The 14693-nt window shown below is 39.5% G+C and overlaps 1 protein-coding gene across 1 annotated transcript in view; it reads left to right on the forward strand.

Annotated features, from left to right (window-relative positions):
* Window positions 1-10953, forward strand: part of LOC117523583 (solute carrier organic anion transporter family member 3A1-like) — a 171365-nt gene extending 160412 nt beyond the window's left edge. Inside the window, exon 10 of the mRNA XM_034185148.1 lies at window positions 10569-10953. Within this exon, the coding sequence (XP_034041039.1) occupies window positions 10569-10945 (377 nt within the window). The 3' untranslated portion in view covers window positions 10946-10953. The remainder of the gene's footprint in view (window positions 1-10568) is intronic.
* Window positions 10954-14693: the final 3740 nt, after the last annotated feature.

The raw sequence follows: 14693 nt of genomic DNA on the forward strand, positions 1-14693 counted from the left end.
CACAATGTCAAGGGGAAGGCTGTTCCACAAAGCTGGTGCACGAAAGGAAAAAGGAAAAGGTCAAGACCATAGGATCCTCAGTTCAAACCCCAGCCTGACTGGAAAATCATGAAGGGACCTTGGGCAAGGTCCTTAATTCCCAAGTTGCTCCCAGTGTGTAGTGAACGCCTTGCATGGCAGCACCCTGACATCGGGGTGTGAATGGGTGAATATGAGGCATAACTGTAAAGTGCTTTGAGCATTTGATGCAGATGGAAAACATGCTCACACTCATCTTCAGCCGCTTAGTCCAATTAAGGGTCGCGGGGGACTGGTGCCTATCCAAGCAGTCACAGAGCGTGAGGCGGGGTACACTCAGGACAGGACGCCGGTCCGTCGCATATGGAAAAGCACTATAAAATTTAGTGACACATTATGTAATATTGAAACAAAAAGCTCTTAAAATTCGCTGATGATCCCGTTTTCTCTTAATGAAAACTCTCCATGTTTATATGTTGGTGTTATGTTGTCATTTCTTTCTATGGTGGAAGTGGTGGGCACAGCTAACCAAAAAGTTAGCTTCGATAACCATTAATCCGATAACTGACGCTTTTATCAGTTTCACTTTCACTTTTCGCTGCTGGGTAAATTCAAGGATCACAAACACATAAGAACGCACGAAAAATGAATAAATAAAAAATAAAACCCAAAACACTGTCATCATCTTTCAAAAGAAGTCACACTTTATCTCGGTATTAGATACACATCATTTACGAACTAAAAAGCTGCTGTTGTTTTCACACGCTCTTAACTCTGTGGCTTAAACAACCGAAATATGTCCATTAATGCATTGATTGGCAGAGTAAAATACACGTTATAAATATAAATTCTTACCTGTTAGTTTCAGTGGGATTCATCTGAATAAATAATCCACATAAAGCATCCTTTTTAAAAAATCCAAAACTGTGTCTAAACATGAAGAAAAGTCCCTCTGTACACACAGCTGTGCTGCGAGAGCTCCTCTCTCCCACCGAGTCTTGGCGATTAAATTACAGCCACAAAGAAATAAAATAAAATAATGTTAAAATGAGTCCTTTTTCTTTTTATGTCGAGGGGACACACTCACTGTAATGTCCAAAGTAAACCTAAACTGTACTACCCACAATGCTCCCTGCGTCGAGCAGCCAATCACGTTTTGCGCTTAAAGATGACATCATCAGCAAGTGACAGGCAGCCATTCTGCTACAAACACACATCAGACAGACTGAAATGTTTGATTTTAGGGTTTACAGACGTTTTTGACCGTTAACTTTTGCTCACTTTACCAGCAAAAAAAAAAAAGTTATCGGACTGAAAGTTATCGGAACTAAATTTATCAGAAGATAATTGGTGTGATGACAACTTTAAAACTTATCTGAACAGCTAATCCGCTAGCAAAAACATTAGTGGATTAGCTGAACTGTGCCCACCACTGGGTAGAAGTGTCCTCCCGTTGAGTTTTATAAGGCAATCAGTGGAAAACTAGCTCCTTTGCTTCTATCCATATTCAACTAATGATTGTTGCAGGGTTCATTACCACACTAACACAAGCATCTATGGTTCTCCTCCTCAAGACAGACAAAGATCCAACTTCTTGTGGCTCTTACAGATCTTTATCTCTGGGTTCTTTGGTTCATCTTCTCTATACATCCTCTTAAGCTAGTGTTCATACAAATGCTATTTATTCAGACTATTTTGCCATAAAACACAGTATGTCTCAGAGATGCCTTGTTTTACTTTTGGTCTTCATTACTGCTATTGAGCCATTGGCTATCACTTTGTGATCCTCTCCTTTATTTAATAGTATTTTGTGCAATTGCTCAGAGTATAAAGTATCACTGTATGCTGATGATCCAACTCTGTAGCCTCTGTTCCCGCTCTCTTGAAAATTCAGAATTTTAGTTGTTTTTCTAAACTAAGCTTAGGGAAAAGTGAATATTTTCCAGTTAATGAGGCAGCACTGAAGCTTGATCAGTCTATATCACCATTTCAGTATAATTGCATTTGATTTAAATAACTGGGTAGTAATGTGACACATTCATTATTTACGAGGTCTGTTAGAAAAGTATCTGACTTTTTTATTTTTTTTCAAAAACTATATGGATTTGAATCATGTGCGCTTGCATCAGAGAAGCTTGAACCTTCGTGCGCATGGGTGAGTTTTTTCACGCCTGTCGGTTGCGTCATTCGCCTGTGGGAAGACTTTGAGTGAGCACTGGTCCACCCCCCTTGTCGGATTTTTATTGTTTAGGAATGGCAGAGTGAATGTTCTTGGCATCCAAATCACCAGTTTCATCCATTTCTATTGTCTTTACACAGATTTTGACTCATTTTGTTTGGCTGTGGTACAAAGTTTTTTTTTAGTTTGGTAGCACTGTATAAACATATGATATCTCATGTGCACCTTTAAAACAGAATGATTTATAGCTCACGCAGAATGCTTTGGCATAAATTTAAAAATGCATAAATACACAAAAATGTGCAAAGTAATTCTCACATGCCTATATCTCAAAATAGTTGTCAATCAAAACGGGATTCAGCCTTTCAACTGATCGTCCAATCACTGTGCGTAAGTCCAGTGTCCAGGCCCACCCACAGCTCCATTCATCCCCAGAGTAGCCCGACAAGCTGCCCTGAATTGGGTCAGATACTGGCCTCTCTCTCCTAGACTGTGGTTGGCGGTCAAGACGCTGACGTCAGCCTCACTTTGTTGTTGCGCGAATGCTGCTCTCCTATTGGTCGTTTAGGAGTGGGAAATCTCACTCCAAGATGGAGGCCAGTATCTGGCCCAATTCATAGCCAGGCTGGTTGTCGTGCTACCCCAGAGACGCTGAGCATTTATCCAATGACCATTGAGTTTCAAGGCAACTGTTCTATACAGTTCCACTGAAGTGAACGGATGCTCGGCTTCGACAGGAAAATGCATTGACCACAGACAGTATGCGAAAAAGATTTATGAGAAGTTAACAAAACAGAGTCAGTGGATTTGTGATTAGTAGCTGATTCTGAACAAGCTCGTCTTCAAGATTAATGCATTCTAAAGCATTTGTAATCAATTAAATGTTAACAAACTGTACATATTTGACCATTTAATTTTTTTACATTTTAGGGGAAACTGAGCTTCCTTTGCAGTCTCAGAAATCACCTCTGCTGTCCGTCTGTCTGTGTTGAGCATAAGTCCAGTCCTATTACTGCCAGTCTTCAAATTCACAGGAAACATTCTTAGGTCAGAGACCTTGGACAAGTTCAAAGACGGCTAACCTTGACCTATTTTAAGATGTTAAAAAGTCACATTCTTTTTCATTCTGTTCTGTTTTTATGAGGTTTTGGGTGACAGCCAATCAGAGCAGAGCAGCACTGTGACATCAGTGGCTGTTCTAGCTAGCTGCAAACTCCATTTCTTTTGTGTGTAAATATAACCTCTTTGTCATATATTATGTAAAAGCTAGCGAGCAATAAACACTTCTAAAACTGAAAACGCTGTTTTTGTGACCTGATAACTCCTCTGGAGTCATTTACAAGACATTTTGCGGACGTCAGCATGCACGCTAACTTCTGCTAACTCAAAACTAACATCAGCTCTTGTCAAAAACGCATGTACATGTCAGGTTCCGACCACGGGGTGGGGTCGATTCTCGTTTCCCCTTTCCACAGCTCAATTTTCTAGTTATTAGTTTCATTCTGAGTTCATCATTTATTTTCTGTTAAGTGTTCTATAGTCTCTGGTTTTGTTTCCTGTGTATTTTGTATGTTCTTGTTTTTTTTCTTCCATTAGTCACGTGGTTTATTCAGTTGTAGTCTCTGTCCAGTTATTGTTTTTTCCATTGTATTATGCTTTTGTTTCTGGTTTTATTCTCTGCTTCTTATTATGTAGTCTTTCATTGTTTCATTCCTTTTTTATGTTACATTTTATACAGTTGTCTTGGGTTTTGTTTTCTGTTATGCAATTATGCTGTTTATCTATAGGTTACTTTGTTATGGTTATTATCTTTTAGACTTCAGCCATGTGTTTAGTTTGTTACCTTAGTAGTCTGTGATTTTGTTCTCCGTTTGTATGTCTTTCACTTACACTCTTGCACCTGACTGTTTCATCTTTGTCTGTGTTTCCCCCCCATGTGTTCACTTACACTCTTGCACCTGTCTGTTTCATCTTTGTCTGTCTGCCTTGATCACTCCCTCACTCTCTTGCATCTCTTCCCTCCTCTTGGATTCACCCGACCACACCTCTCTTCTAGAACTTTCTTCCACATGTGCACCTTGTTAACCTAATTACTAGGGTTGAGCCGGATACTCATTTCAGACGAGTATCCAGTATGGATAAAGCATTTTTGACGAGCACGAGCATGATCCAAATAAAACTCATCAATATCTGTGCTCGTGCTGAAGAAAAATTCTCATTGGCTAACTGACCGTCTTCGCGCTCTGTGATTGGCCAGTCACACACAGTGCCCGCCCCTCCCTACACAGACACGTCTCACTGCAGCTTCTCACACACACACACACACACACACACACACACACACACACACACACACACACACACACACACACACACACACACACACACACACACACACACACACACACACACACAGACAGGCTCACTCTGTGCTTGGCTGGATTCTGCCTCGTGTTGCTCTGTCAGTACTCTTTAAAAGTTTTGTTCAGCTCACCTCTTTTTCAGTTTGTCTGATATTTAAAGTTACTTGAACTTGTTTTGTATCATACGCGGTGCTTTTAACAAGACAGAGCTGAAAACGGCTCCTGTCGCGTCAGTCACAACCTCCAGTCGGGTTTTATTTATTTATTTATTTTTTTAACCATTTGTTTGCTTTGTTTTGTTGGTGATATAAAGTCAGTTGAAAAACTTTGCTCCTACTGAACGCGGTGCTTTTGAGAAGAATACAGTGAACAAGGCTGACATACGTGGGCTGTCAATAAAGTAACGGTCCTTTTTATTTTTTTCAAAAACTATATGGATTTCATTCATATGTTTTTACGTCAGACATGCTTGAACCCTCGTGCGCATGCGTGAGTTTTTCCACGCCTGTCGGTGACGTCATTCGCCTGTGAGCACGCCTTGTGGGAGGAGTCGTCCAGCCCCTCGTCGGAATTCCTTTGTCTGAGAAGTTGCTGAGAGACTGGCGCTTTGTTTGATCAAAATTTTTTCTAAACCTGTGAGACACATCGAAGTGGACACGGTTCGAAAAATTAAGCTGGTTTTCAGTGAAAATTTTAACAGCTGATGAGAGATTTTGAGGTGATTCTGTCGCTTTAAGGACTTCCCATGGTGCGAGACGTTGCGCTGCGCTCTCAGCCGCTGTCGTCAGCCTGTTCAAGCTGAAAACCTCCACATTTCAGGTTCTATTGATCCAGGACGTCGTGAGAGAACAGAGAAGTTTCAGAAGAAGTCAGTTTCAGCATTTTATCCGGATATTCCACTGTTAAAGGAGATTTTTTTAATGAAAGACGTGCGGACGGGTCCGCGCGTCGGGACGCAGCCGCCGCGACGCTCCGCCACAGGAAAAACACCTCCGTTGAAAGCCTTAAGGACAGGTTGGAACATGTCCTGCCTGTTAAACAATTTCTCATATACTCACTCCACTGAAAGCCATCAAAAGCCGCCTGGATTTTACAAATGGTTATCAACACGGAGGTGTTTTTCCTGTGCCGCCGCACCGCGTCGGCTGCGTCGGCTGCGTCCCGACGTCTTTCATTAAAAAAATCTCCTTTAACAGTGGAATATCCGGATAAAATGCTGAAACCGACTTCTTCTGAAACTTCTCTGTTCTCTCACGACGTCCTGGATCAATAGAGCCTGAAATGTGGAGGTTTTCAGCTTGAACAGGCTGACGACGGCGGCTGAGAGCGACGAATTTTCACTGAAAACCAGCTTAATTTTTCGAACCGTGTCCACTTCGATGTGTCTCACAGGTTTAGAAAAAATTTTGATCAAACAAAGCGCCAGTCTCTCAGCAACTTCTCAGACAAAGGAATTCCGACGAGGGGCTGGACGACTCCTCCCACAAGGAGTGCTCACAGGCGAATGACGTCACCGACAGGCGTGGAAAAACTCACGCATGCACACGAGGGTTCAAGCATGTCTGACGTAAAAACATATGAATGAAATCCATATAGTTTTTGAAAAAAATAAAAAGGACCGTTACTTTATTGACAGCCCTCGTATTATTTCCCTGTTTGCCATCACTGGATGTTTGTATGAATCACCAAGTTCCCACAGATCATTAAAAAATAGTCTTACAGACCACTTACACACATATACTGTAGCTGAACACACAAAGTAGCCTATATTAATATTTTTATTGAATATGACTGCATGCAGTATCTGACACTTTCTCACTGCAGTTCAGTCACTCAGTCACGCACACAGACACACAGACATCAAGGGCGCAATTTAGAACTAGAAATTGGGGGGACAAAGTGCGAGGCCTGCAGGGTCGATGCCCATAGGCGGGGGATCTGGGGGCCGCCCGATGCATTCTGAGCATCCAGAACAGTAATTTTAATGTTTTGAGAAGACCATAAAGTGGACTCCATTTGACTTATGCAATTTGAAACTGTGGATATAAGTACTTTATTCTGAGAATAGCCAGCAATGATTTTATTAACACACACTCACTCACTCACTCACTCATCTTCAACCGCTTAGTTCAAGATTTGTTTTTGCATAAGTTTGAAAAAACAACAGATCATAAGTTTAGGATAAATTACTTATCATGAATTTAATTTTCAAAGTGGCACTAATGACAACACTCATACTGAAAATAATTTCGCTTGCATAGACTGATTTTGGAGATCAAGCAATAATTGCAGATGGGCTTTCTGAGGTCCCAGATAGCTTTTCTGATTTCCATTTCTAACTTTCAGAATTTAGTAAATTAGCATATGGTCCATTGTCCATGTACATGCATTGTACACGTGTACAAGCACACCTTCTTGCAGATACCATTAAAATGTAAATATTCTTCATGATTGATTGATTGATTGATTGATAGAGGGGCTTGATCGAACATGTACAAATTGTACGTGAGACAATAGGATCTTAATAATTAATGTAAATGACATTAAAAGTACAATTAATTTAATTTACATACATACACACTCACTCATCTTCAACCGCATAGACCAATTAAGGGTTGCGGGGGTCTGGAGCATATCCCAGCAGTCATACAGCGCGAGGCTGGGTACACCCTGGACAGCACGCAGGGCCACATATAGACAAACACACACATCCACACCCATACACATACCTACGGACAATTAAAAGTTCCCAGTCCACCTAATCTGTGTGTCTTTGGATGTGGGAAGAAACCGGAGCACCAGGAGAGAACCCACACAAACACGGGGAGAACATGCAAACTACACACAGAAAGGCCACAGGTGGGACTTGAACCCATGACCTTCTCGCTGTGAGGCAACAGTGCTAACCACTAACAGCAAGTTCAAGTGTCATTTTAAATTTGGGGCCGCCTCTCTTTTCTCTCCTGTTAAGAGTAATCAGTTATGTCCCCTTTCACTCTTGTACACAACCTTTTGCCTGTGGTATGGCAAAGGTTTTAAATGTTTGAAAGACTTCTTTGTAGAGGGGCTTTTCCTTTTCCAACTTGTTCACTACTATGTACTTCCTGCAATACATTTGTTTCCCTACTTTCAAATTTATAGCTTTGTTCCCATTGGTACTCCCAAAACAGTCATACAGTAGTGTTCAGAATAATAGTAGTGGTATGTGACTAAAAACATTAATCCAGGTTTTGAGTATATTTCTTATTGTTACATGGGAAACAAGGTACCAGTAGTTTCAGTAGATTCTCACGAATCCAACAAGACCAAGCATTCATGATGTACACACTCTTAAGGCTATGAAATTGGGCTATTAGTAAAAAAAAAGTAGAAAAGGCAGTGTTCACAATAATAGTAGTGTGGCATTCAGTCAGTGAGTTTGTCAATTTTGTGGAACAAACAGGTGTGAATCAGGTGTCCCCTATTTAAGGATGAAGCCAGCACCTACCTATTGAACATGTTTTTCTCTTTGAAAGCGTGAGGAAAATGGGACTTTCAAGACATTGTTCAGAAGAACAGCATAGTTTGATTAAAAAGTTGATTGGAGAGGGGAAAACACGCAGGTATAAAAAATTATAGGCTGTTCATCTGCAATGATCTCCAATGCTTTAAAATGGAGAGGGGGAAACATACGCAGGTGCAAAAAATTATAGGCTGTTCATCTACAATGATCTCCAATGCTTTAAAATGGACAAAAAAAAACAGAGACGCGTGGAAGAAAACAGAAAACAACCATCAAAATGGATAGAAGAATAACCAGAATGGCAAAGGCTCATCCATTGATCAGCTCCAGGATGATCAAAGACAGTCTGGAGTTACCTGTAAGTGCTGTGACAGTTAGAAGACACCTGTGTGAAGCTAATTTATTTGCAAGAATCCCCCGCAAAGTCCCTCTGTTAAATAAAAGACATGTGCAGAAGAGGTTACAATTTGCCAAAGAACCCATCAACTGGCCTAAAGAGAAATGGAGGAATATTTTGTGGACTGATGAGAGTAAAATTGTTCTTTTTGGGTCCAAGGGCCGCAGACAGTTTGTGAGACGACCCCCAAACTCTGAATTCAAGCCACAGTTCACAGTGAAGACAGTGAAGCATGGTGGTGCAAGCATCATGATATGGGCATGTTTCTCTTACTATGGTACTATGGTATGGAACCATCGGGCCGGCGTTTCAGAGTCCCCCATTGCAGACTGAATAGATATAGGAACTCTTTTGTTCCTATATCAATCATAGCCCTTAACAAATATCATAATAAACACCGCTAACAATCAGGCACATTAGGAGGTTTTAGTACTTGTATGTTTTTTTTTATTTATTTTTATTCTTTATTTATGTATTTATTTATTTATTGTTATGAACTGTTTATGTCTTGTTCTGTATCTTTGTATGGGTCATGATTTTTTGAGAAGTCCAAGACAAATTTCCCCATGGGGACATTAAAAGTATATATCTATCTATCTATGGTGTTGGGCCTATATATCGCATACCAGGTATCATGGATCAGTTTGGATATGTCAAAATACTTGAAGAGGTCATGTTGCCTTATGCTGAAGAGGACATGCCTTGGAAATGGGTGTTTCAACAAGACAATGACCCCAAGCACACTAGTAAATGAGCAAAATCTTGGTTCCAAACCAACAAAATTAATGCCTCGCAGATGTGAAGAAATCATGAAAAACTGTGGTTATACAACTAAATACTAGTTTAGTGATTCACAGGATTGCTAAAAAAGCAGTTTGAACATAATAGTTCTGAGATTGTAGCGTCAACAGCAGATGCTACTATTATTGTGAACACCCCGTTTTCTACTTTTTTTTTACTAATAGCCCAATTTCATAGCCTTAAGAGTGTGCATATCATGAATGCTTGGTCTTGTTGGATTTGTGAGAATCTACTGAATCTACTGGTACCTTGTTTCCCATGTAACAATAAGGAATATACTCAAAACCTGGATTAATCTTTATGTCACATAGCACTACTATTATTCTGAACACTAGTGTATGTCCCTGTTTTCCCTTAATCTACACGAAAAAGGATATATTTTGAAGTCACATCTCATCCTTAAACACTGACTCAATCATTAAAAGTAAGATGGCATGGGCAAAGAAATTGGGCACGCAATTGAAGGATAAACTGTGGGATAAAGCTGCTTATAGGTAGGTAAGATCCACCTCTTCTTGTGCTCGTCTTGGGCGATGTCATGGCTCTCCTTGCCACATGTTCTTCCTTTCTCTGAACCTACATAGTTTTTGGTTAATTTCTTTGATATTATGTCCAAAGTCCTTGGAGTCGCTCTACAGTCAGACCCCATTGATTGCTATATTTGGGATTCCTGATAGTTCAGCTCCATTAACGTCCATACAGAAAGATGTTTTAACTTTTGTCTCATTAACAGTGAGATATACTATTCTGTTACGTTAGAAATCAGCTTTATTTCTCAATGGCTTAAAGAAACCATTTTTTCATACAACTGGAGAAAATTAACTACACATTGAGAGCATGTACTGTGAAGGTTTTTTTCTTAAATGGCAACATTTTATATCGTATTTTACGGAACTATGGCTGTTGCCTGATTGGACTCTCATCGGCCATTATTCACCACTGTTATCATGGAGTAATGTGGTTGGTTGTTGGTCTTATTTAGACGGGTGGGGTGGGTTGGGGAGTGTTACTGTATGTGTGTGTTTATTCAGTTTTAGTTATTAGAGTTGCTTTTTTTTTGTCATTTATGGTGGTTGATTTTGTATTTGTCTTTTGTTTCATTTTTTGAGATTTTCTTGTTTTTTGGGTTATAATTGCATGCCTTGTTTTCTTTTTGCATATATTTAAAATGAGAACTGTTGTTTTTATGCTGTTTTGACAAATCGTTATTTCCTCAATAAAAAGGAAAAAAAAGGAAGTGTCCGAGGGATTTTTGTCAGTCTGGTGCACTTTTTGACCTTCTGACCTGCTGTCTTCATCCCGCTCCAGGCTTCATCCCGCCACCTCTGATCTTCGGCATGGGCATTGACTCCACCTGTCTCTTTTGGAGCTCAGTGTGTGGTGAGAAAGGAGCCTGTATGTTGTACGACAATGTAGCGTACAGGCACCTGTACGTCAGCATCGCCATCATCCTCAAGTCGTCGGCCTTCCTCCTGTACACCACCACCTGGCAATGTTTGAGAAAGAACTACAAGAAGTACATCAAGAACAGTGAGGGGTACCTCACGCCCACTGAACTCTTCGCCTCTAATGTGACTCTTGACAATTTGGGCAAAGAGATCACCCAGAATCCGGTCAACAGGACAAAGTTCATATACAACCTGGAGGATCATGAGATGTATGACAACATGGAGTCCCATTTATAGATGGCAAGAACGTAGCTGAGACTGGCCTGATGAAGTCCTGAGGTTCTGAGGTGTGGGGTTAGTCTGAAGGAACGTCTCTGTAATGGTTTTATTTTTTGACGTATTGACGAGATGATCTCTAGCCACATTTTGTCTTATTTATTAGTTCTAAAAACACAAAGGATCTGGTCCGTTTTGTCAGCCAGGATCATGTGTTTAAATTATAATTTTAATATATATTTTCAAATAATGGATCTCTTATTTTTGGATTGAATGTGTTTTTATATTGTTAGTGAACAAACGGACCTGAATGAGTTTGAACTGGGTGCATGTTACATGAGTGTCATCTACAAAAATGCACCCGCAAGAAGCTTTCAGAGTTTAAGTGAGGTTCGTTTTCGGGGCTGCTGTAGGCGGAGTTCTTTGCAAAGCAGAAAGCTGAAGTTGTGTTGATCCAGGCTTTATTGCAGGTTTTTGTCTTTTAGACTGAAGCATGTTTCAGATATGGGTACCGGAGAGAATGTTTATATTGTTCATTGCCTGATGATCGCATCTTCTGTTTTTAGCTTATTGTTGTTGGATTGTTGGTGTTTTGCACTTTTTCCGCTCAGATGGAAGTTTAGAGCAGCATCAAGTGACAGATTTATAGACGAAGCCTTGCTTCGAGTTTTGTTTTAAATTCAGGAATTAATTTTTGTTCCATTTTGCAAGAATTACTGGATTGTTTATCTTCTGCTAGGTGACATGACTATACATATGTGGAATATTTGAGTCACTCATGTACATATATGCCTGTTCATCTGTCTGGAGCAAGACCTCAGAACATGCTGCATGGATTTCCTTCTTCTCTTGATATAATTGTAGTTCCAAAACCTCACCGAGTATCATCACATTTAAAATTTGGATTGGTTGAACTCGTGTTGACATAAAACTTGATTTTTTTTTTTTTTTTTTTTTATGGCCAAGATCTCAACAAATATTTGATTGATATTCTTTATATTTTGAATGATTGTACTCCTCAACCCATTTTGGAAAAACAAAATATACCTTTTGACACAAAAGAAATTAGTCATGGACCAAGAACATGCACAGTTGCTTGCATGTTGAGAACACTTCATAAAGAACAAATACAATTAGAAAGGTATAATACAGAATAAAATAAGTTAATTTAACAGCTGCTTAAAAATTTTAATTGGACTGTGGTGATGTACATCTGCTAGATATCAGAAATTAAAAGTCAACGGTCTGTGTGTGTGTGCGTGTGTGTGTGTGTGTGTGCGCGCGTGTGTGCGTGCATGCGTGTGTATGATGCAGCCTGAAGGTGGCACATTTTTATTTTTTTAAACCAAATTTAACATGAAGATCCTTGAAATTGTGCTTCTGAATATGCGTGTGTAAGCTGAACCTAATAGTTCAGTTTTTCCACATTTAGCTAAATATTTAACAATTTATTAATATGGAATAATAATATTTAATATTTTACAGTATGAAGTAAATATTTGCGTAAATGCTAAATATTAAGGTCAAATTGATGGCATTTCAGTATTTAGTAAAATATTGAGATGTGTTACTGAATATTTAGCAATTTAATAATATGTAGTAAATACCTAAATAAGTGTTAAATAGTCTGTTAATATTTAACATTTATCTGAATATTTTGCTAAATATAGACATATAAAATAATATTTAGTTAATGATTTAGCTACATATATAATCAAATGTAACAAATGGTTAACTAATATTCTGTAGTTAACTGTTTAGCTAAATATTTAATTCAATATTTAGCACTAAATGTTTGAATGTACACAACTATTCTTTGTTACTTATAGAGCAAACAAAACAAATCAGTTTTCAATCCAAATTCATGAAAATGAATGTTAAAAATATAAATGTTGACTTTTTTGGTTGATGGCCTTCACCAAGGAGGCAATGTTTTCTTTTCATCAACAGGATATAAGAGAAGTTTGGTGGAAGATCAAGGAGTCAAGGAAGAGTTTTTAGATGGTTTGGCAGATTTATGTCCAGGATAAAAAAAAAAATTAAAAATATGTATTTTTGGAAACAAGTAACACCCACACCTGTACTTTGTGCAAACAGCACCCTTACCTGTACTCCACCTCAGTTTATAACAGGTATACTGAAGTATTAGTCTCTCGTGTGCCCTCTAGTTCAAATGTGTAGTATGTGGGATACAGCACCCATAACGGTGTCGCTGACCAAATGGTCCCCCCTAAAAATCGGTCTGCATTGCCTTCACTGGGCATGCGTCATTAGCCACGGTTCATGGATTATCACCTCGTTTCTGCTTAAAACTGCACTCCAGTCATCATCTAACTCAGCGACAGATATCTGAAACTTTTGTACAACAATCATTTACACATAAATTCAGCATTATTTCATCATAAAAGATGGAGGAAGGGATCAGAGCGCCACGGCTACACGAGCTGCTAGCTGATGCGTTCACTGCGCGTCGGTCAATTCAAAGAGTCACGGAGTATCGCCTCGTTTCTGCTTAAAACTGAGTTTAGAATGATTTAAGAGGTTTTACCTTGTCATCTGATGGGTAATAATCCCATACATCCATTTGATCGCTTTGGGTGAAGAGACTCTGTCTCAGACAAGTGGCTGAGCTTCAGAATGACATATGCGGAGTGGAGGCAGGGCGGACCAATTTTTAGGGGTGAACCGTTCGGCCTGCAACACCGATAAAGATTTTTTAATGTGTACATCCTCGTACACTTTGTATTTTTTGCATTTCTAAAAATTATGAATTAATAACATCCACAGCTGACCCCCTGGGTATGACACCCTGGGTGTACACCCCATTCAGCCCCCCCCCCCCCCCCCATACACACAAACAGAGCGAGAGAAAGAAAGAAAAAACACCATTCTGCACAAACTAACTTCATCTTATGCCTGATATCTAATGATGTTTTAGGTCTAATGTTTCCTATTTTAGTTGGATTGAAAACTCGCCCTATGTATAAGCAATGTATAGTAAGCAACATAGCAAGAGGCTAACAAACATAAGACTTGTACTAATTAAAGTGAGCCTGTCTCGTTGCATACATAATATCGAGGGGTGGGAATGATTTAGGTGTCTCACAGTTAAATTCAACTGCAATTTAGAGGGCTGTGATTTGATTATTATAAAATGATTAGTGATGTGTCTTATTTTTGCTATATAGGATTTCTTTTTCCCCATTGTGTGACAACTTGGTATTTTTTAAAGAAAAGTATTTGTAATGGCGCTAATGCACTTTGTACTTGTGTCAGGATACTTTAAAACATGAACACACGCTGTGATAATGGCAAACTTTTGTAGCATTGCTGATCCTTAAAACTGCAGTGAACGTGTCACACAACATCTGTTCTCATGCACGCGTGATGTTATTAGATAAATCTCCTTTGGTCCTCTGGTTCCTTGGTGGCTGGTCGCTGGTCGCTGATTGTGCAGTGACAATGGGGCTATTTCTGCGAGTGCTGTATGTGACAACATACTATGATGGTCAACATATGATGGTCTAGTAGTGGTCTAGAAAAAGCACTATATAAATGCAGTCCATTTACCATTTACAATGAGCAGAGATGTATGTATGAAATCAGGGGTGCCCACTCCCCACACCGTCACATGATATGGATTGACCTGACATGCCAATGTAAGATCGAAAACCGGTTTGTGCAAAGCAAAGCCTCTTTTTTTCCGAGCACTTGCGCCGCCCCCTCCAGGTTGCCGCCCTGCGCATGTGACCATATGGTCCATATCAAG

Source organism: Thalassophryne amazonica, chromosome 2, assembly GCF_902500255.1.
Source record: "Thalassophryne amazonica chromosome 2, fThaAma1.1, whole genome shotgun sequence".
Taxonomy (NCBI): Eukaryota; Metazoa; Chordata; class Actinopteri; order Batrachoidiformes; family Batrachoididae; genus Thalassophryne; species Thalassophryne amazonica.